At 37.2% G+C, this 23,345-nt stretch overlaps 2 protein-coding genes across 2 annotated transcripts in view; one reads left to right on the top strand and one right to left on the bottom strand.

The window, feature by feature from the left end:
* Positions 1-17,300, top strand: part of Lcorl (ligand dependent nuclear receptor corepressor like) — a 161,165-nt gene extending 143,865 nt beyond the window's left edge. The window contains exon 7 of the mRNA XM_005366002.3: positions 16,935-17,300. Within this exon, the coding sequence (XP_005366059.1) occupies positions 16,935-17,109 (175 nt within the window). The 3' untranslated portion in view covers positions 17,110-17,300. The remainder of the gene's footprint in view (positions 1-16,934) is intronic.
* A 244-nt stretch (positions 17,301-17,544) lies between these two features.
* Ncapg (non-SMC condensin I complex subunit G) overlaps positions 17,545-23,345 on the bottom strand; it is a 33,421-nt gene continuing 27,620 nt past the window's right edge. Inside the window, exons 18-21 of the mRNA XM_005366003.2 lie at positions 23,184-23,328; positions 22,755-22,829; positions 20,237-20,306; positions 17,545-19,365 (exon numbers count right to left, since the gene is read on the bottom strand). Of these exons, the coding sequence (XP_005366060.1) occupies positions 19,242-19,365; positions 20,237-20,306; positions 22,755-22,829; positions 23,184-23,328 (414 nt within the window). The 3' untranslated portion in view covers positions 17,545-19,241. The remainder of the gene's footprint in view (positions 19,366-20,236; positions 20,307-22,754; positions 22,830-23,183; positions 23,329-23,345) is intronic.

The following is a 23,345-nucleotide window of genomic DNA, read 5'->3' as shown; positions in this document are numbered from 1 at the left end:
CCCATTATTGACCTGGACTCTCGCATGCATGCACACAGCATGTGCACATTCACAGTTGATATATACCCATTATTGACCTGGACTCTCGCATGCACACAGCATGTACACACATTCACAGTTGATATATACTGGGAATAGTTCAGTTGGATTAGGAAACATGAGGTTTGAATAACTGTCTCTAGATATATAGATTTAAATAGTGGTGTATTCTTATATCAGCTGCCAGAGTATGCTTTGGTTCATCATGTGTGTAAAGAAAAAGGCTAAAGGAATGAATCTGCTATGACCAGCATTCTCTGAATAAAGATCCATATGATCAAACTGAGTTATGAATAATCTCTTCTAATAGTGGCACAAAACGTGGGAGTTGGAGAAGAAAAGGAGTGTTTGATTAGATGTAGTTTACATATGTATATATAATGCTAGAACTTGAACCCAGGGCCAAGTACATGATAGAAAGACAGTCTGTCACTGCACTACATCCCCAGCCCTAAAGTGGGGTGTGTGAAGGACCAGGTGCTTAGGACTTCTAGGTGATATTGGCCTAAATGGACTGTGTTGTCAACAAATGGTAATACAGACCTTTGCTGATGTTCATGTGTCTGTCCCTAATTGCTAACTGCCTGGGTAAACACATACTGACTTTGGACATAAATGACTTGTTAAGACTACGAACCTACTAAGGACTTGTAAGTATTGTAGACTCATTTGAATCATCCTAAAATGTTGTATTTTCTACAAATACTCAAGAATTTGGATTTTCTCATAACTCTTAAAATATTAAAAATATCAGCTTCTCCTATTTTGTCTTCTGTCCTGAAAAAAATGACTGAAAATTTTCATTTATTTTGTGTTCAAAAAGCTGCTTTTTCACAAAAATTTATCACTTAATGGGCGACTTTGAAGTGACAGATCCCTTCAGCTACCTGAGACCAGAGCTGAAACTTTAACCCACCCTCTTCAGTACCCTTAGAACATTCAGTCACTTTGATGATTGAACACAAAATACTCTTTCAAGTTTGTGGAGTTAAGGTATCTCATTGTGGCATAGTTATTGTAGTTTCTATTATTCAATATCATAATTGTTACATAATGGATAAACTCTCAGGTTCAGAGTGGGTTATTCCTACATAGTTCAGTCACCTAAGCTGTACTTTCTGTACAAGCTTCCAAAGGTGGATTCCAAGGAACATCAACACTATGACACTCTTGTGTACAAGGCGCTCTGGCACCAAATATGCTGGAGTGAATCAGTTTTGCCTCGTTTCCCCTAAGGCACAGTTCCTCCTCTGCATTTTAAATTAAATTTCCTAAACTTTTTATGTCACTTTTTGTTTACCTACTTGGGAGCACTTCCTTTCAGAGTTTTCTGATAGGGATTCAGAAAAGGATGTGAGTGTAAAAATAAGGTGTGTGCTATGTGTAAGGCTGTTCTGCGTGGAATCAAACCCAAGTAACAGGCTTTGGTAACATGCAGCAGTGAAGGAATACTGTGGCAAATGCCATTCAAACCAAGATGAATCATATTCTGGTACCGGTTTTGCTTATTAGACATTGGATGACTTTACTGTTGCATTTATTGGTAGGTTATAGCTAGAAAACAAATTCTGGCTAGTTTAAAAAACACAGCTCAAAATGACTTTTATTCATTCCCAGTTCTGCCCCCACCTCTCCCAACAGTTGTTACTTTAGCTGTGGTGTTGTGTCTCACTGGAACGGTGTCCATCCTTATCCAGCAGCATGGTGCTGGGGAGCCATAGGCAACAGATTTTCCATCTTACAGATCTGTATTATTTCAGATTGTAGCCCTGTTTTATCTAGCTGAGGTAAGTTCAGAGGTCATCCTCTTCCTGATGGCTGGCTGCTGTCATTTGTTAGGGGTGATTTCATTGTTTCACATCTGCCTCGTATGATCTTGTTACCTCATAAACTCAAGTAGACTCTGTCGTTTGTATTTTTCGTTTTATTTAATCCTTTCTTGAGACAGGCATGCTGTATTATACAGGCTTACCTTGAAATCCTGCCAGTCAAGTGGCTGTGGTTCAAAACGTGGCAATCAAATCCACTCCATATTTGTTTCTTCACTTGAGAATTCAAAATGTGGACTGGAGACAGGACTCAATGGATAAAAGTACTGGCTGCTCTTCACAGGACCCACAGTTTCTAGCATACACATGGTAGCTCACACCTATCTCTAATTTAAGTCCCTGGGGATCTGACACCCTCTTTGCGCCTCTGCAGGCACTGTATACCTGTGGTGCACAGACGCAAATACGTATACAAATAAAAAAAACCTCCACAAGAAAGAAAGAAATCCAAATTCTTGGCAGGTTTTCTATGTCCTAACTTTCCTGGTGCTCCCTTGCAGTGTGCTCAATAGCTTGTCTTTTTCTACTCTGATCTAAGTAATAATAGTAAAAACAAAGAACTCAGAACTCATATAGGCCAGCTCTCCTACTTCCAGTTTCTTTCCCTCATTTTTGCTAGACCATAAACAGCTTTCATCACTGTACCTCTAAGAATCATGGTATTACAATACTAAGCCTGACACAGTTACCTATTGATGCTTTACCAAAAAAGGTAAAAGTCAAAACATGAGAGGTATATGATTTTTTTTCCTTGTTTATATTGGTTGAATTTTCAATCAAGCATTGGCTTATTCCTTCCTGTAGTTGTAGGCAACACTGGGAAGTCCATTGTTTTTGTTGATTCTCTGTTATAGGAGCATAAAAAACTAGATTTTATTTTCTATTAATACATTCACTCAGAAGTGTTTGTCACTCTATAGTGCACACCTATAATCTCAGCCCTTGGGAAGCTGGGAAGGAGCCCAAATTTCAGGCCAGGCTGGGCATAGCTCAAGACCCAGTCTCAAAAACAGGTTCATCTTCGCTATGCTAGCCAGTATACTGAGCACATGGGAAACAATGGGAAATAAAACCAGATACAGTTCTGCTAGGCTACAAAGATAAAGGCATGGAATGTGTGTTTCAAGTCAAAAGAAATGGAGAAAACATAATAGCAGGTAATAATAATGGTAAGGTCTGAAGAATAGATAAAGGGTCTTCTGGTGAGCCATCACACAGATTTAGACTTCATGTGAATGGGATAGATATGTGATATCCTAAAAAGATCTCTGATTACATTGTGAAGAAGAGGTGGTATAAGGAAAGAGTGAAGGCATAGAGCCTATGGTAGCTCAAAAGAGATGAATCTACCTTATAACAGTGAGTCATACATAGTCTTTTTTTTTTTTTTTTTTTTTTTTTTGGTTTTTCTAGACAGGGTTTCTCTGTGGTTTTGGAGCCTGTCCTGGAACTAGCTCTTGTAGACCAGGGTGGTCTCGAACTCACGGAGATCCGCCTGCCTCTGCCTCCCAAGTGCCGGGATTAAAGGCGTGCGCCACCACCGCCCGGCTCATACATAGTCTTTAGTGTGTTTTGGGCATCATCAACAAAGTAGATGTTGACTGGAGCCCAAGGGATGCTTATACTGTTGATCCAGGTACTAAGAGAACTCTTGGCCAAGAGTGTAATGTTACAGAGATGAGAAGATTTAACTCTTTATTAATGTTAGCATAATGTTGTAAATTTCACTCTAAATACTTGAGGTGTATTCAAATTTTGCTCTGATATATTTTTATTAATTGAAATTTTAACTTACAATTTTTAATAAAAATCATTTTATTGCAATGAGTTCACAAATAAAAAGATCATGCGGCTAGATTAAAGTTTTCATTCCCAACCTCTATATTTCAATGAATTCACAGTTAGAATGACCATTCTGAAGCCATGAAGTTTGGCTTGGTGCTTTTGCACTTTCATTACCAATTATATTTTTTGCAATTATCTTCCCCAATAAAAGAAGAAAACTGTAACAGAGTTAAAGCCAGAAAAACTATTAGCTTTATATATCCTTTTTCCAAATCATGTGTCCGTTTGCCAGCATTTCATCATTCCTCATCTGATATTACTGTCTTGGCAATTTGTTATCTCATCTCGCCCATGGATTATTTTGAACTTTGTTGTTTAGTTTCCAAATAGTTGAGATTTTTTATTTTGGTTGTGAGCCTAGCCTTTAACGGCTGAGCCATCTCTCCAGCCCCAGATTTTTATTAATCCCTGTTAGTGATTTCTAATTTGTGGCTTTAAAGAGTAATTTACATCAATCCAGTCTTTATTGACAGATTTAGTTTATGCTCCAGAATCTTTTACTGTGTTTTATTTATTTCTGTTTACTTACCTGTATGTGTGAATTGGTGGTCAAGTGTACACATACGGCGCACATATGAAGACCTGAGGACAACGTCTGGAAGTCAGTTCTCTCCGTCGAGCATATGGGTCCCTGGGAATCAAACTCAGGTCACCAGTTGCTCATGGAACTGTCTCCTTGGCCTTCAGGCTCCAGAATCCATTTAAACCTTTTTAAATGATCTCTGATGCTGAAACAGTGTAGATGCTCTATCTTTTGAGAGCCCATTGAGTGCCAGTGATGCAAGTTGGTAAATAACCCTAAGGACGTCAGTTTACTCTGACTTTCCTTAGAGAAGTGTCAGGCTTGGGCTGAGCTTTTCTTTGTTCAGTCTCACTTCCTGCATTCTGAAGCACTCTGTTAGATGCAGACATAATTAGAATCATTAACTACTTTGTTAAGCTGATTTCTTTTTCATTGTAGAATGAACTTCTTGATCCCTAAAATGCCCTGTACTCTGGAGTCTATTTTATTTTGTGATGATTTGACTCAGTTTACACTATTTTTATGGTATCTTTTCTGTAACTTTTTTCCCAATTATGCCTTTATATTTAGATGAGTTTCAGCATAGGGTTGAGACATGTCTTTTTTTAAGTTTGATAATCTCTACCTTTTACTAAGCCACTTATATTTCATGTTATTAATATAATTTAGTTTAAATCAGCTGTTTTCTATTTAGCCTATTATTTTTCTTCTCTTGGTGTCCATCTAGTTTAATAGTCTATTTAATTTCTTCATTCTTTTTTTTAAAGTGATTATTATAGTGGGCCTGTAGACACAGCTTCTGATCTAAACTACTTGGGAGGCTGAGGCCAAAGGCTGAATGAAGTCCAGCCTTGAAAGGTTTAAGAGGAGGCTGGGGATATAGCTTAGAGTGCCTACTCATCTGGGTGATAGCCTAGACTGAATCCCCAAGGCCACACATACAATTTGAAATGGTACTGTTAGATTTACACGAGATTATCATTTGCTTATCACCTTCAATTATACCACTTCATGAATAATAAATTTTTAATTTATTATTTTACATCCCTACTGCAGGCCCCACCCCCTTTCAATCCACCTCTCCTCAGTATTCGCTCAGAAAGGGGCGGGCCTCTCCTGGACATCAGCAAAGGATGGTATATCAAGCTGCCATAAGACCAAGAACCTCTCCCTTTATTCATACTGGGCAAGAAAATCCAGCAGAAAGAGGTCGCCCAGAGCCAGCCAAAGCACCAGGGACAGGCCCTGCTTTTATTATTAGGAGTCCCACAAATAGACCAAGTTATATAGCTATATATGCAGGTTCGTCCCATGCAGGCTCTCTGGTTGTTAGTTCAGATTCTGACAAAGTTCCCATGAGCCAAGCTGTTTCTTTCAGTTTTCCTATATCCCTGACATGCCCCCACCCTGGTCCAACCCCTCTTCCCTTTCCTCAGCAGGACTCCCTGAGCAGGTGTCTCTGGGTCTCTGATCCTACCTGCATCACTCATTGGATGAAGGCTCTCCCATGACAGCCAGGGTAGTCACCAATCTGATCACAGGATGGCCAGTTCAGGTCAGGAGGCTTAGCATGAATAACAATTTCATAACAAAACATTTTGCTTCCTTCCCCAGGTCTTTGTGCTCTTGCTGCCGTACATTTTCCTTCTGTAAATGTACAAACTGTACAAACACTGTTTTATAAATAGTGATACTACTATTCCTATTGCTGCCGTACATTTTCCTTCTGTAAATGCACAAACTGTACAAACACTGTTTTATAAATAGTAATACTATTCCTATTTTCCTTTGCACATGTCTTCTGTTGCTATAACGAAATACTTGAGATGGACACTTTCTAAAGAACATAAGTTTATCTCATGCCCTGGAGACTGAAGGATCAAGCAGCCTCAACTATTCAGCCTTTGTCAAGAGACCCCAAACCTGGCTCACAGCATGCAGAGGCAGAAAATGATATGACCACCTACAACATTTGGGTCTTGTGAAAACTACATGATTCTCCTCTGAGGATAGTGTCCTCCCACTAGGCAGCCCCCTGGAGGGTCTACCACCTTAATACTACTGTACTTCTAAAGCGTGTGAATCCTTGGGAACACACAAGCTATGTCCAGGATGTAATGCACAATCATCTTCCAAGTGGATTTCCTTAAATAGGATGAGTTTTCCATTTTTGGTGCTCTTCATTTTTTTTTTTTAACAAATAAAGATTTCCATCTAAATTTCATTCTTTCTGAATCTTTTCCTTGAGTTTCCTGTAGTACATTTCTGCTGTGGACTATTTCCGTTCAGCTTTTACTCTTTATGTGACATTCCTTTTTAGAGCTGGGCAGAGGTACACACCTGCATTCCAACTCCAGATTGTGGGTTTGAAGGTATACAAGAGTTCAGGGCCAGCCTGAGCCTCTTCAAGTGTGGCTCGGATGTTTGTTCAGTGGCAAAGCGCTTGCTGAGCATGTGTAAAGCCCTGAGTTCGAGCCCCAGCACTGCAAAGTATTTTTTTCATGAATATGGATTTCAAATTTGTCTGGTTTTCTTTTAGTATTTTAAAGATGTTTTTTACCTTACTGTTCCTGAAATTTAGTCTGCTATGGTTAATGTTTGTCTTCTGCACATTAATTTTTCCTTGTTAGCAGTTTGTGAAAAATCTTAGCATTATCCTTTATTTTCTCTACTTAGTATTTGTTGAACACCTTGAATATGAGTTTAGTTTAGATATGTTTCTTCAATAAGTACCCACCTCTCTTACTCTGCTTCTGTGATATGTATCATATGTATTCTGCACACAGGGCAAATACTCATTCAGTAGTTACCTCAATTTTCTCTTTGCTGATTGTAGATAGTACTGCTTTTTGTTGGTTTTTCTTTTACTCTAGCCTCACATTGGAACGCCAAAATGGTGTTGTTGGTTTCTTACTCTTTGCTTTTTGGGGCCCACCACCCAGCTCCCAAATAAATCACACACCGAGGCTTATTCTGACTTAAATGCCCCGCCTTAGCTTGGCTTATTGCATACCAGCTTTCTTTTTTTTTTTTTAATTACCTCTCTACCTTTTTTCTCTGGGCTTTTCTCTTTTCTTACTTTCTTATATCTTACTTTCACTCTTACCCCGTGGCTGGCTGAGTGGCTGGCCTTTAGCATCCTCCTCTCCTTGTTCTACCTTGCTTCTTCTCTTCCAATGTTTCTCCTCCTATTTATTCTCTTCCTGCCAGCGCCACCTGTTCTTGCTCCTGCCCCACAATTGACCTTTCAGCTCTTTATTAGACCATTAGGTGTTTTAGACAGGCAAAGAATCACAACTTCAGTTAAACAAATATAGCATAAACAAAAGCAATACACTTTAAGTATATTTTCAATACCTGTATTGACCTCCTTTTGTGCTAGCTTTATGTGTTATCTGTCCCTGTGGACTTAATTTTTGTTGTTAGGAATCATTTTCATCTATGACATGTATAAAACGTGAGACATCGTGAACTTTACCCTGTTTTGTGCTGGGTTTTTCATGATACTTTACATGTTTGGACTCTGAGAAATGCTTTGATCCTTTGAAGTCTAGTTTTAAGCATTGCTGGAAAAAGCCAGAATAACCGTTGGACTCTGAGAAATGCTTTGATCATTCCAAGTCTAGTTTTAAGCATTGCTGGAAAAAGCCAGAATAATCTTTAGTCTACAACAGTGGTTCTTGGGGGTGAATTTGCGCCATAGGAAACAATTTTTACTGTCACATTTAGATGATGCTGTGGACATGTAGAAGGCTAGGGATGTTGCTAAACATCTTCCAGTGCATTGGGTGCCCCTTCACAATAAAGAATTATGTAGCTTCCAAATACCATGATTGGAAAATTCTCCATTTGGAGCAGTCTTAACACTCATGAAGACTCTTAAAAGACCCAAAGTCTGATAGGTGGGATTGCAAATTATATCCAGATGTGTATGACCTCATAATTTTGCACCTGGTCCTTTTCACAGCCTTGGAAAACTTTCATGCCCTGCTCTCCAGCATGTCTAAAGATCTGAGAGACCCTTAACTCTGAGTTATGCACAACTAGCTTGCTCACTCCTGCTGCGTTTCTCTCAGAAGCTCTCAATTGTCTCCTTTACTCTAAATATTTCCAATCCCTCCTGGGTTCCTCTCCCAGTCATGCAGATTGGAAATCTGTGAGGTGCTTAGTCAGCTGTAGGCTTTGTTTCCTGTAGGAACAGTTTAAATTCTTTCAAAGCAAGAAGATAAATCTGGCTCCTATTACTTTATTGTGGCCAAAAGCAGAAATCCCAGATTTATTCTTTCAACAAGCATTTGCCCACTTGTTATGTGCTCACTGCTGGAAAGAAACGCTGAGCAAAATACAGCAAGGATCTCTGCTCTCCTCATGCTTGTATTCAGTGAAAGAGAAAGAAAAACAGAAACATGAAGCAGTGGTAAGCTGTGTTGAAGATGCTGAACACTAGAATGAATTTCTTAGCAGCAACTTTGGGTAAAACAGGGAAATCTTTTGTGAAGCTGTCAGTTGAGTTGAGCTAAGATAGCATTTACAAACACAACAGAACATGGAGGAGGACCTTAAAGGAGAACTTGCAGAATGAGAAGAGCCTGGAACTCAACTTTGAGAAATCCCAACCTTTATTTTTCCAATAAAGTGGCATACAGTGGAAAAGGCAGCCAGGTAATATGCATGGTCTCAAAGGCCAAAAACTGTTTCAGGAAAAATGAGATAGGTAGCTTAGTCTGCTTGGGTTGACACAAATACCACAAACTTACAGCTTAAACAAGTCATCTGCTTTCAGTTCTGGAGGCTGAGCAGTCCACAAAGTCCAGCATGGTTTGGTTTCTGGTGACAGTTTTCTGGCTTACAGAACTTCTCGTTGTTCTCTTATATTCGAAGACTCTGATATCTCTTCCTCAAAGCAGGAAACCAGTCTAGTCTGTAGGACTGATTAACTTTTCAAAGGCCCTATCCCTGAGGGGGGAGACATAGCAGGGGGCCAACAGTACTGAATGAATGTTGCTAAGGAAACAAGGTAAGACCTAAAGATGCACTCATCAATGTGATGGCCAGGGGTGACTTGAATAAGTACTATTTTCATGGATGCCAGACAGTTTAATTTACTGAGTGAAGCACAAGGAGATGGTAATACCAAGTATAAGATTATTCATTTAAGCCACCTAGGTCTAAAGAGCTAATGAGGAACAAGAGTTGTGGTACATTCTTTTTCAAGGTTAAAACTATACTGACTAAAACCATATGGTGAGGATCCAAATAACAAAGTGAAAATAACCAACAGCACTGACATCTAACACTCCAACACCAAGCATTTATTTACTTTAGTCATGAGTCTATGCTTAACAAATAGAGATCCAATGTTGATTTTGGTTTTGCTCCCTCACTGTCTCATTGTTAGCTGGCTTATCTCTGGTCCATGAAGCTTTCACATCCTTCAAGCAGGTCTGTCTATCAGCTGTCAACACCACTGCTAACACACCACTTGACAGCAATTACACTAGCGACTGCTTATAGTGCAGAAGGGTGAATTTAGAAACAGGTAAAGAAATTAAGTCATCGAACAATTCTGTTTGCCGTAAGAGAAACAATATTAAGATGAATCCTGAGAAAGCAGTTGGGAACAGAGTGCAAAAACACTCTAAGTCATGGCAGGACCTCAAGCTAGTATTACTTTAAACCCCCACACATTGTGTTCCTCATCTTTAACCTATTAAGTCTAATTTGTGCTAGCTATATCCTGCTGGGTATGGGGCCATCTACTGGGAACCACAATTGATCTATCAGGAGTCACACTTTAAAGAAAACTAACTCACTCTCCCTCACAAGTCATTAACTGCCCATAGGCCCACACTTTTGTGTAGGGATTCATGAGCCCTTTCCCCTCCTTGCTACTATGTTGACAGGCTTGGCTTGTGTAGGAAACCACAGCTGCTGTGAATTGGTGAGTGCTGCAGTCATGTCCAGAGGACACTGTTTGACTCTGATACTCCCCAACGTCTGCCTCTGAAAATCTCCCCGTCCATTTCCATGATGGTTGTTGAGCTTGGGGCAAGGGTTCCCATTTGTGGCTGAACACTCAACAGACATGTTAATCACTGTCCACCGACTCCTCTGATGTGGTCTGAAACCTGCTCTAATAGATGGGTACAGATAAAAATTTCGAGGTAGTTTGATATTATATCCATTTACCAGAACAAACATAGTAGGTTTACCATAGGTCTGGTGAGCTACCTAACAGTGGGTTCTTGACAATTTATACAGTACCAGTTAAATCCAATCAGGATTGTAACATATGTACCATTGCTGTATCCATGTGCATATTCTGCCACATCAGTCATCACTGTATTTTATAAAGTTCACAGTTGGGTAAAACACTAATAACTACCCTATCCACAGTGCCCATAGGTCCAAAGTACATTCCACTAACAGCAAGCCAGGAAAGAGGAAGATTCTTGGTTAGTACCAAGTTGATTTTTCTGCATCCTGAAGCCAACATGTGGTGTTTTCAACAATATGGTCTTAAAATCAAGTACTGGTGGACAACCAAGAGCAATGACAATAGCCTATATGTTGCTTCAGGGGAAGAAGAGAGGGTCCTTCAAGACACCTCTCAGCAATAGCTTGAAGAGGGGCATCCCCCACCTGGTACTACGTGTTTTGTTTTTTGGCAGTCCATGGCTTCTAGGAAGAGCATATCTTCTATGTAGGATAACTCTAATTAAATTTATATGAACATGTATATGTGTATATGCTTATAAAATAGGCTTCTATAAGTCTTTTTGAAAGACTTTTAGTATTCAAAACCTACCCTCCCACCCTTCTTCCCATCTTTCTCTTTATAACAGCTATGTTCTAATAGGTCCCTCTCCTTTAAGCCCCTTCTCCCCAGACCAATGGTCTCTTTCTAGTTTCTTCACTTCTACAGGTTCTATAAAGTAAATACACAAATCCAAATACTTGACAAAATCCACATGACTATTCTCTCTGGGTCTGTTACTTAGCAGAATAGAGAACTAGTACTTTATTCTATATTTCTTGTGAATTTCTATACCATGGTTTACTCTAACACACTCTGATATCATATACCAGTTATTAAGCAAACACTTGTATTCTAGTATGACAGGCTTTGTGCCACTTTATGTAAGAAAACTTTAATGTGATCTTTCTAAAACTTGTTGGAATAAATCATAAGATTCTTGGTTTTGCGTCTGCAATGCAATACCTAAAATGAGTATTTAAACAAAATAGGGCCTACTTAGCTGTTTTCTGAGGTTTCTGTCCTTCCCAGTTCCCAGTCATTAAGTCCCCCACACCCCCCCCAAAAAAATCATACAGCGATCTACATTAGTTATAAACTGATTGGCCTACTAGTTCAGACTTCTTATTAACAGTTATAACTTATATTAGTCCATTATTCACATCTATGTTAGCCACATGGCTCAGTACCTTATTTGGTGAGGCATTCACATCTTGCTTCTTCTGTGGCTGGGTCATGACTATAGAATGGGACTTCTTTCTTCCCAGAATTCTCCTGTTCTCATTGCCCTGCCTATGCTTCCTGCCTGGCTACTGGCCAATCAGCATTTTATTAAAATACAATCGACAGGGTACAAACCATTGTCCCACAGCACTTAGCTCATGGTTCTGAAGACTTAAGAGCATGAAACTAACATGGACTTCAAAGGGGAAGAAGAGAGAAGACAAGACACTGAAACCATGAAAGAATCAGGCATGTTCTTTTATAACAGCTAATCTTGCCTCCTGTAAAACCTTACACAAGATTAAACATTAATGTCTTCGAGAAATCATATCCCATTAGTCCCTACCTTTTAAAAATTCTGACATCTTTTAAAACTGTAGACTGGCTGGGGATCAAGCACATATGCTTATAGGAAGTGAACCATAAATAAGTCCTATCAAGGATTAAACTCCACAATTATTAAACTTCAAGTGTGCTCTTACCATGTTTTCCTGCTCTTCCAAATAATCACATCAGATTATAAACAAGTCAAAAGTGAAATGTAAAATATTTTGCCTTACTACCCATGCATTAAAATTCCTCAGTGCCATATCATTGGAAATCTGCACTTAAGACATACAGAGAGACAAAAAAAATCATAATCCTTTGCAATGTGCCAATCCAGTCCTGAGTACCTAGTTTAGATCCTGTGGCTCTGTTGACTTGATACCCTTAGGTCTAATACTATTTATTCCCTCTGCACACAAGTTAAACCTTCTTACCTAAAGACACTACAATCACACACAAATCTACCATACTTTACCACCAGTGAAAATATGCATCCTTTAATTTAACAGGCGTAACATCAGCTCACATTTCTTGAGGAACTATGCTCTATATAGTAGGTGGCCCAGAAATTTTACATACATTCTATGCTTGACATAAATACACTTAATCATTCCACTAGTAGAAAAAAATGTACACTCAACAAACTGTAGGATCAGAATCGAGGCTCTAAAACCCTCAGCCATAAATCTTAATCTTTATCATCCAAGACCTATTTTGAATGTTTCTTACCCTAGCTTTCCCAATTTCCTCAAATTAACTTTTCTCTTTAGTCTTTATTACAGTTTTATTTTTCTGTTAATAATGCATGAATACCGTCTCTTCCTGTGTCCTTACTGAGCCCTGAAGGAAGACAAAACAAGCTTGACATTCCTAATATACTAGATAGATTTGGGTTAAGGTTTTGCAGTCACCATATAGACCTGCTGGTGTGCATGTTTGGGCTCCTCAAGGAGCTGAAAAGCTGTTTTGTAGTAACTACCGAAATCATACTCAAGCACATCAAAAATCCTTCACTTGAGTAACTGTTTAGTGAAGGTTCTCTTACTAGCTTTGTGATAAACTTGACTTTATATTTGAATACTCATGAAGACAATAAGTTACAGACTCAAGCTCGGCCATATTAAATATTTAATGCATTTATATTTTTAGAGGAAAGTAAACAAGTCATCCAGAATGCAGAATTGTTATCTGGTTTAAGTTTGATGGTGTCAGGCACATTACAGTCACTGTAAAATCCAAAGCCTGTACAAAATTCCAGCTTATCTGTGCATACTGTGACTTCTAACTCCCTCTGAGAAGACAGACATGGATCCCATGTCCATCTATGCCCTAACTTTATAGAAATGAAGGAATCAAGCCCTTTATTTAGCTGCTACTACAAAGAAGCTTATGTATTCAACAGGGCTCTCAAGGGGCTATTGCTGCCTAAAGCAAATAAACCTCTGTCTCCCAAGTGACAAGTAAGTAGTGTCACAGAACAACAGATGGCTAGGGTACAGATAATACATGATTCTTGTATAATGGGTTGCATAATGGGCAAATCACTTCTCTAAGATTTAGTAGATGGTGACTACAGAAGAGCCTTCATACACAACCTGGTCAACATGTTCTACAAAAATGGTATTTTCAGACATGTAGATTATACCAAGATTTACTGGGTTTTTGTATGTTGATTAATAAGCTAATGATAAAGCTTATTGGGAGTCGGTGTTACATAACAATGCAGTCGATTGTCTAAATGACACCACAGCTCTACTAATGAGCAAACCTCATTATTTTTGAGGTTTTATGATCCTCAAAAAACACATTACAAAAACATATACATACTCTTTAAATTGCCTTTGGATCCATGAGATCACTAATACTGAACTAACCTGAGATGTCTAGGTAGCCACTTCAGAGTTCTTTTATCCCAGACAACCATTGCTTCTCTTTAGCTTCCTGCTTTGACAGAAGAAAGCTGACTTAGGACTCCTCTAGCTTCTTCCTTTGACCAGAATATTAGGTACTACACATTTTAGTTGATATATATAGATTTTTTAAAACATTTCGAATGGCTCTCTTAAGTTGACAAAGTATCAACTTTTTCATACAAACAAAAATAGACTGAAGGATAAACTTACTTTTATAAGGTCAGAGAATGACAATTAGCATTTTTAGAACTTTGTAATAGTATAAGTATATATGAATTAAACATTAGTATATACATTAATAGTAATTAATAGTAAGAGTTTATTTCTTGTCTTTTCTGCACACGTAATTTTGTGCACCCTTGCCGGGCGATGGTGGCGCACGCCTTTAATCCCAGCACTCGGGAGGCAGAGGCAGGCGGATCTCTGTGAGTTCGAGACCAGCCTGGTCTACAGAGCGAGTTCCAGGACAGGCTCCAAAGCTACAGAGAAACCCTGTCTCGAAAAACCAAAAAAAAAAAAAAAAAAAAAAAAAAATTGTGCACCCTTTGTCATTTATGTAGTAATAGCACTCACTTTAAAGGCATCATTGGCAAAAAATGGCAAGTGAAACAATATTTATAACTATGACTTTTCTTTTCTTAGCTTTATGCTTAATATGTTTAGCTGCCAACCCATTTTATTGACATATAGCTTACCTTAAGTTCTCAGAAACGTGTCTATCAAATACCTGATTTAAAATTACAGTCAGTTCTATCAGTGGCACATCACTTAGATCACCTGCCAAACTGTGATGTCTTAGGTTTAATCCCCACCCAGAATCAAAACCAAACACTCTCTAAAACAAGTGTTTTTTTCTGCTAGAAAGATGGTTCAGCAGTTAAGGACACATATTACTCTCACAGAGGACCCAAATTTAAGTCCCATTCAGACATTTCTGATAGTCATTTAGACCTTTCTGTCATTGATCAAGCAAAATTTATTTTAAACATATTAATATTTACAAATTGCATCTGTTTTTACTTTTGCTTAATATATTTCTATGACTAACAAGCTGACATAGTTTTTTGTTTTGTCTAGTAAAATTATATAAATTGAAACCATGTTTTTAGTAGAAAATGTTTGTGCCTGGAAAAAAAAAAAACACTGAGACTGGTATGGTATTAGAACACAGTATAGCAGGTTTGGTGTACTAATAGTGTAAATTGTACAGAACAATCAGAAATAGGTTAAGGGATCTGAATGTGCTGCTGCCCAGCTCTATCAAGTCACACTGAGATATCTCAATATTCTCATTACCAATAGGAAGATTCATAGCTGGAAAAGGCTTAAGAGTTGTATTCCATTTAAACTAACAGTTTAAAGTAAAGTGGAATAACTTTTCTTCTGGACTCAAGCTTGCATAAATTTAAAGAGCTGGATTATTCTAGGCATTACATTATTTCTACTTTTATGTTTTTGTTTTTGTTGGGCAACTTGCACATATTCAGCATTGCTTTATCTCCAGTTAAGTGTGTCAATCTCCTTTAAGATCTAGAAAAGGATATCAGGCATGAAACAATAGCAGAGCCAAGAAAAGTTCTGTCATTATTCTACCAAGTACTAAAATAAGGTTCTGAGATGTGAGATTTGGGTCAGGCTCTGAAACATTGAAATGTCTGATTAAGCTTAGTGGAGGGCAAGGTTACCTATGATGGCATTCAGGAACAAATAGGACTGTGCCCATTAACATGTGAAATAAGAGTCTTGCAAGAACCAGAGGGCATGCATTAGAGATTAACCACAGAAGACATCTGACCAACCCAACCTAAATTCAAATAAGCATCAACTTCATTAATCTAAGAAAGAAGGGAAGGAGGCAAGGAGGGAGGGAGAGAGGAAGAGAAAGAGGAGGGAGAGGAAGGGAGAGAGGAAGAGAAAGAGGAGGGAGAGGAAGGGAGAGAGGAAGAGAAAGAGGAGGGAGAGGAAGGGAGGGAGGGAAGAAAGGAGTCCTATGTAATAGGAACTGCCTCTTCCTGCGTTAAGCTGACCACCAGATAAGATAGGCTAGACAACTTGGCATTCTTCTACCAAACATGCCTACTTTTTATATCTACTCCTAATGATTATTCAGTCCACTAGAAAGCTAACAGAGCAAGTGAATGAGAAGGGGTTATGTTTCCAGTTCTACACCAGTTACAGTATGACATCATATTTGTACTTAACTTTCAGAGACTCAGCTTATCATTGTAAATATACAACCTTGCTTAGCTATGAAATTAAAATGAGGGAGCCTAGAACACATTAGGAATTAACAAATATTCATTCTCTTAAATGTAGCCCTGATGCTAAACCTTCTGGTAAGTAAAACACCTTTCTTATATAGACTAATGTAATGCAATGATTGACATCTTTTGTACTGAAGTATCTGAGTGAACACCTCGAGGCACACTAAAAAATGGCATTGTTGATCACTAAGGCAGCATAAAGAACAAGAACTGTCAGTGTTGTAGAAAGGCCACTTGGTCATTCCGGCTGCTCAGCCCCAAAATAACCACCCAGAAACTGTATTAATTAAATCATTGTTTGGCCTATTAGCTCTAGCTTCTTATTGGCTAGCTCTTACATATTAATTTAACCCATCTCCATTAATCTGTATATCGATACGTGGCTGTGGCTTACCAGGTAAAGTTCCTTCCAGCGTCTGTCTCTGGCGGGGTTACATGGCTTCTCTCTGACTCGGCCCTCTTTCTCTCAGCATTCAGCCTAGCTTTTGTTGCCTAAGTTCTACCTTGCTATAGGCCAAGCCAGTTTCTTTATTCATTAACCAATAAAAGCAACACATAGACAGAAGGACCTCCCACGCCATGTCAGGATGATAAATGCTTTGCTTACTTGCTTTATGGTGCAAACAATATTCCAAACTTCTCTTCTACAAGGTTGACAAGTGGAAATTTAAACTTAAAATCTTTTGTCTTACTTTTTTCATTTCTTTATTACAGAGTACTACAAATGAAAGCTGATGAGAAAGTGGATTTGTCTGATGAGAACACAGCAAGCTGCCCATTGAGCCCTGTTAAGATGTGCCTTAATCATCCTGTTGAGTGGAATCTGACAGCAGCATCTCTAGCCAGCTGTACAGTTAATAACCAAAATCTCAAACATGAAGAAAAATAGTCTAAAGTCCTTGCACTATCATTATTTTATATGTCAATATTCTTTCTCATGAAAAACCAATTGATCCTAAAATATTTCTAGTCCTGTGATGTCTTTATATTAAATCATTAGTGTTAATCATTTTTATTATAATTCTGTTTTTTTTTTTTAACAAACATTAGGTAAGACCATTGTGGAATTTTGCAACAAAAGCAGATTTTGATGTTTCTCTTTTTATTGGTAATTGCCCAGTTCTATTTCTGTGCAGTTTTTGACATATACAGATTCTGTAATTTAGAAAGCTAGTATTGTAAAGGTGTGTGATAATGACCTAACCCATGAACAGTTGTGTAACAGGTGGCTACTAACTACCTCGAAGCAAACTGGGAAAGGCAAAGGTATCACTTGGAAGTATAGCTCTTCTAAAGTTATATATGTATAGAAAAAGGTTGATTAGCTTATCAAATAGCATGTTTTCATTCGTAAAAAGAAAATTTAGGTTATTGGTTCTCTTTCTGTAATTTAAATCTCTCATCTGTGAGCTATAAGAGCAATGGCACAATTGCATGTTTACTCTTCAGCAAATTTGTACCTCATGGTAAACAAGAACACTGGTTTAAGTTAACAATTTTGAATGAAAAAAAAAAGGTTAACTGCTTTTATACCTGTTGGTTTTACTGTCTTTTAGCAGTTTACTCCAAAGCTTACAGGGATATCCTATAGAAGCTGGACAATATTCCTTACTAATCTAATGATGCAAAGTACACCTGCAGCCATGGCTATTGCCTAAATCTGAGTAGTTAAGACTACTACTAATGGTTTAGTGATTAAAAGCTGCTTTTCCTATGTCAGAAAAGCAAGCTTTGGTACAGTGTCTACATGATCATAGCATCTTTCCTTTTGGATATTCTACATATATATAAATGAGATCGTAATTCATTCCTATTCTCCATGAATTTTTTTAAGGCAAGGATTTAACAGGAGGTTTAACAATAAGAAATATGAAGCACAGGAAAAGACACAGAACCGAGAGATGAAGAACAGTGTTTTTCACTGGTTTATATCATTAACATACATGCCTTTTCGTTTTACTTAATGAGCATTCTCGCTTTGTGACTTTGACTCCTTTTCCGAGTTCTATAAAGCACATATTATGTATATAGAACAGCCTTTTGGTTCTAAAAACCAGCAATATTACCTTCACTCCATCTCAGAACATCAGCTAAAATAAATAGCCTCTGGCAAATAAATTTAAAGAAGCACAATTTATAAAAAATTCACATTAGGACATTTTTATCCAAAATAAAGAGAAAAGGTCATTACCAGGAATAATAAAAGGTATTTCATTGGATATGGCAGAAATAAAGGTCTACTTTTATACAATGCAATTTTCAAAACATTTGTTTTATAAGTGACAATTTTAAAAGATAACTGAAATTGATAGCAAAAAAACTGCTCATAAATCAGTCTATAAAGATGACTTCTTATAACTTTCATTTCCCATTAGTATTGTTTATTATTCCAGGTAGATTATATTTTGATGTGCCAAAAACCACTGTCTTCATGATTAATGTGTGTGGACATCTCCCTAATCCCAGAAACATTCATAAACAAGGGTTCCTATATGGAACGCTTTAGGAAGAGAAAATTACCCATTGAGGTAAGATTATCAAATAAATACTTAGTATAGAAATCCTACAATTCTCAAAGCCATTGTTTAATGTAAATAAGGAATGCTTTGGTTCATTATACCAGTCCTCAATGGTAATAGGCACTTCTTTAAAACTATACGTACATACTTCACCCTTCAAATGCCATTTGTTTGATGTCTGACACCGTCACCTATGTTAGATCTACTCTATCTAAGCTTCTCAAATATAAGCTACTGGGCTTATTACAAATCTTTCCAAATGTCATAGTTTCATAAGGTTCACCAAGGGAACCTATTTAAGAGTAGGTTCCTAGATCCACTTAACAGTCTAATAAAAACAAGCATGTATTCATGCAGATGAATCACACTGGCAGATGCCAAAATTATGTGGCAACACTCCATGTTTCCGGAAACACAGCAAGCATTTCTTATTTTTACTACAGTAACTATTAAAGCAAAAAAATAAGCACAACTTCAAAGGACTCCATCCTCATCAGCTCTCTTAACTTGGATCTTCATTAATAAGCTGTGCAAGACTAAGTTTACTTTTCATTAGTGCTGCTGTTTTGGCTCGTCTTGGTAATCTCATCTTCACTTCTGAAGGTGGTTCTGGAACACCATGATCACTAAAGATATTGAAAATACATTCAATTTAGACATAAGCTTTAAAACTCAGAATATTTATAAGTAAAACTTTTAATTTCTGATAGTCTAACAGTGTATAATTGACAGTCTAAGTCTATTAACTAAGCTTAAAACTAAAATCCCAAACAATAACCAAAAAACACTGGCTAGATGGCTATCCAGCCACATGAATCACAGAAAAGCTAGCTAATTTGGTAAATTTTAATCTACTGGTAAAGCCTGGTGTCATATAGGGAAAGAAGCAAACACCAAGCTTTTATAGTGATGCTTGTAATTACATAGAGACCACAACAATTTGTCCTAAAGAGAGTTTTGAAATTCAAGTGAAAACTAGTACTATGTTCTCTTAATATAGTTAGTAAATCACTAAAACATGGTTAAATCCTTCCACTAAGACTTAATCTAAGAGAATAGGCACAGTCCAATAAAATGAGTAAGCAAATGCAGAGCTACAAACTTTTCAGGCTCCATTATGGCTTGACATTGACTGAAAAAAAAAAAACACTATTAATACAAACCACTAATATACTAAAGTTTTAAGCAGAATTGTAACTGAAAGATACAGAGTCATATACACAAAGTCAGGTAATGAGAATAAGAATACATGAAAAATGAGAAGACATTAAACTAAGTAGTAACTAAGTGCAATGCCAATGAATAAAAATATATATCTCTTCATAAGTCTAATGTTCCTGATGGATAATTTTAATTGTTTGCAAAAGTCACAGATTATTTATGGATTTTATTATCTTGTAATATTAGTTTCTCTCACAAGAAAATTATAGTTTTCTACTTCTAAGCAAAATTAAAGTGATTGGCATCTTCTGTGTCTTGTAGAAACATACGACATACCTTTCGGAGTCAGTCTCAGGAGCCTGACGCCTCCTGTTAGTCCTAGATGAAGGTGGCGCTTTTTTCCGTCCTTAAAGACAGTATAATTTATTAGCAAAATTTCGAATAGTTTCATGTTTCTAAATATAGTTTCCATGCTATCTAAATCTTTACTTTTAGCACAACAATCTTCTTCAACACATTTCCTTATTCCTAGAGCCACCTTGATGCTTTCACTACACCACAGACGAGGGAAAAAAGACTAAAATTTATATAAATTTCTTTGGATGAACACTACAAATACATGACAAACATGACAAAGAGGCAAACTTCAGTCGCCATATGCGGTAATAAAAACATTTAGGCTGGTATGACAGCTCAGCTGGCAAAGTGCTGGCTCTGTTAAAGATGAGGGGTAGAGTTTAAATGCCAGAGCCCACACAGCAGTCAGGTGTGGTGGCACAAGCTTATAATCCCAGGACTGGGAAGACAGAGACCCACAGATCCCTAGGGCTCTATACTTGGGAGAGCTCTATCTAGACCAGTGATGAACTCTTGTCTCAGAAACAAGTAGACTGTGACTAAGAAGCAACACCCGCATGCATACTCTTGCACACACGCATGGTAACACTCATATATGATGATTTTCTTTCAGCAGGGGTACAGTGTATATGAAAAAACTAACAAAAAGGTTACAAAGGCAAATTCAGTCAATGAAGAGCTCCAAAATGAAACTTTGTTTCTGTTATATGTATTTATCTTTGAAGCACTATGTTGCCTAGCTAGACTGGCCTCAAACTGATGGGCTCAAGCTATCCCCACACAGTCTCTAGAACAGCTGTTATTATAGTCTGACATTATCATACCTGACTTCAAATTTAAACAGCAAGATACAGTCTGCTTGTAAAATACTTAAACGTATACATGGCAGGTTCAAGTTCAAATGTGCTCTTAAATATAATTCAATGTTAAAAAAACAAAACAAAAAGCAGATCTCTATACACCAGGGTTTACCTGTTAGACTATTTTACAAGGTTGAGAAGTAAGGACTAGGGAATGTAGTTCAGTGAGTAGTGTTCACCTCGCATGTACAAAGCCCTGGTTTGAGTGACTATGTAAAATGGAGCATAGTGGTATACCACCTATATTCCCAACCTGTAATCAGAAGTTCAAGGTCAATAGCAAGAGTTCGAAGTTAACCTAAGATATATGAAAACCTATTCTGATTTAAAGAAAGAAAGGAAGAAAGGAAGAAAGGAAGAAAGGAAGAAAGAAAGAAAGAAAGAAAGAAAGAAAGAAGGAAGGAAGGAAAGAAAGAAGAAAAAGAGAAGAAAATAAAATTTAAGAAAAAGAGAAGAGACATACTAAATCTGGCCTACAATGTTCCTCATCTCTAAGAAGTAAAATGTAGCATGTATACACTAAGTTTGGAATTTAAAAAAAAAGGAGTTCTCATACTTTATTCTGTAACTAAAAGTAATCTGATCAAAATCAATTGTTCATTTGACAATTTCTATAACTGTATATGCCCTACTCATTGTTATATATTTCCTCCTCCATTTATTTATTTGCTTTCACTAATGTATTTATCCCCAGGAAGGCATCCAAGAATATGGAACTAATTTTGAACAATATCCAGTAATTGGTGTTTAAATAATTGTTTGTAATGAAACAATATTATGGCCAGATTCTATTCTAGAAAAGATTAAATATACTTAGAACAGAGCCATAAAACTATTTTCAATAATTAAAATCATGTTTGGCTCATGGGTGGGACTATTAGTGTTCTTGATGGTAGGTCTGCTTGGATGTGCTTTCTTATTCTTCTGTAATAAGCATGCATTGCTTTTGTAATAAGGAATTAATAAAACAATTAAAAAGGCCTTGAATTTCAGATGTTTTCCACATGGTCCCCTACCAGCAAGCATGAATTTATCCTAACAAATATTCTACTGTTGGATACCCCTTGGGAAATTGAGTTTGGAAAAAAAAAAAAGATGAAATTAGATGGGGAAAAGGAAGTAAAAGGGGAAAAAAGTGCTCAATGACACAAAAATTCTAATACTACTAAAACTATAAAACTATTATTTAGCCTTGTATTGTTTGGTTGGCTTTTGTTGTTTGGTACAGGGTTCTCTACATAGCCCTGGCTGTCTCAGTACTCACTGTGTAGGACAGTTTGACTTCGAACTCATAGATCCACCTGCCTCTATCTCCCAAATGCTGGAATTAAAGGCATGTGCCAACAGACCTGGCAATTTAACATATTCTTGATTTACCTACAAAAAGCCCTTAATTGTATAATCTTTTTGATATTTTTTATTTAGGAGCCTCTGGAGCATAATGATCTTACATTCCTCAGAAAAATCAAGAATTTCCATCAGCTGAAGAGAGTAAAAGAAACTTAAGTATACCTAAGACATTTGAGAATTTTTATTCCTAAGAGAGTAAAGACATTTGAAAATTTTTATTCCTAAGAGAGTAAAGTTAGTATTTTAAATTGAAAACAGTTGTAAGATGAGGTCAGTCCATATCTTACCTCTGTTAGTCTTTCGTTGTGTGGATTTTGATGTCTGAGCTCCTTTTACATCCCTCAAAGGAGTCATATATGCTTCTATACATGGAATCATAAAAAATACAAACAAAAGACCGTCTTGTTTTTTTAAGTGATCCTTTTATCTCACATAAAACAAACAGAAAATAGTTCTATTAGCTGCTACCAATGGTTACAATAAATCCCCATTCCAAAAATGTGAATACTACAAAATGAAGCTCCTGGCAAGATGGTTAGTAAGAAATGTACTCAAATACATTGAAAAGTGGAATAAATACACATATAATAGCTTTTCCCAAGAGATTCAAAGAAAAATATTCTTGTTCATTTCTTAAATTCAATCAAAACAGAATAAAATTCTCAGTAGAGATGAAAACTATAATTTCACAGATATTCAGGTGAGAATGTAATTACCATCTTCATTCTGAAGAGCTGTAGTCGTGTTGGTATCCTGTGCTTGGTCCTGTGCTACTACAACCTGGTCCAGTTCTTTAGTCCCTTTTTCTAACTGATTCTTGATTTTCTCCAAAGCTCTCAGACATGTTCTATCTGTTACTTGCTGGGGGGGGGGGGGGG

Source organism: Microtus ochrogaster, unplaced genomic scaffold (genome assembly GCF_000317375.1).
Source record: "Microtus ochrogaster isolate Prairie Vole_2 unplaced genomic scaffold, MicOch1.0 UNK5, whole genome shotgun sequence".
Lineage (NCBI taxonomy): Eukaryota > Metazoa > Chordata > Mammalia > Rodentia > Cricetidae > Microtus > Microtus ochrogaster.
The sequence above is the reverse complement of the archived record's forward strand: the minus strand, read 5'-3'. Positions and strand labels throughout refer to the sequence as shown.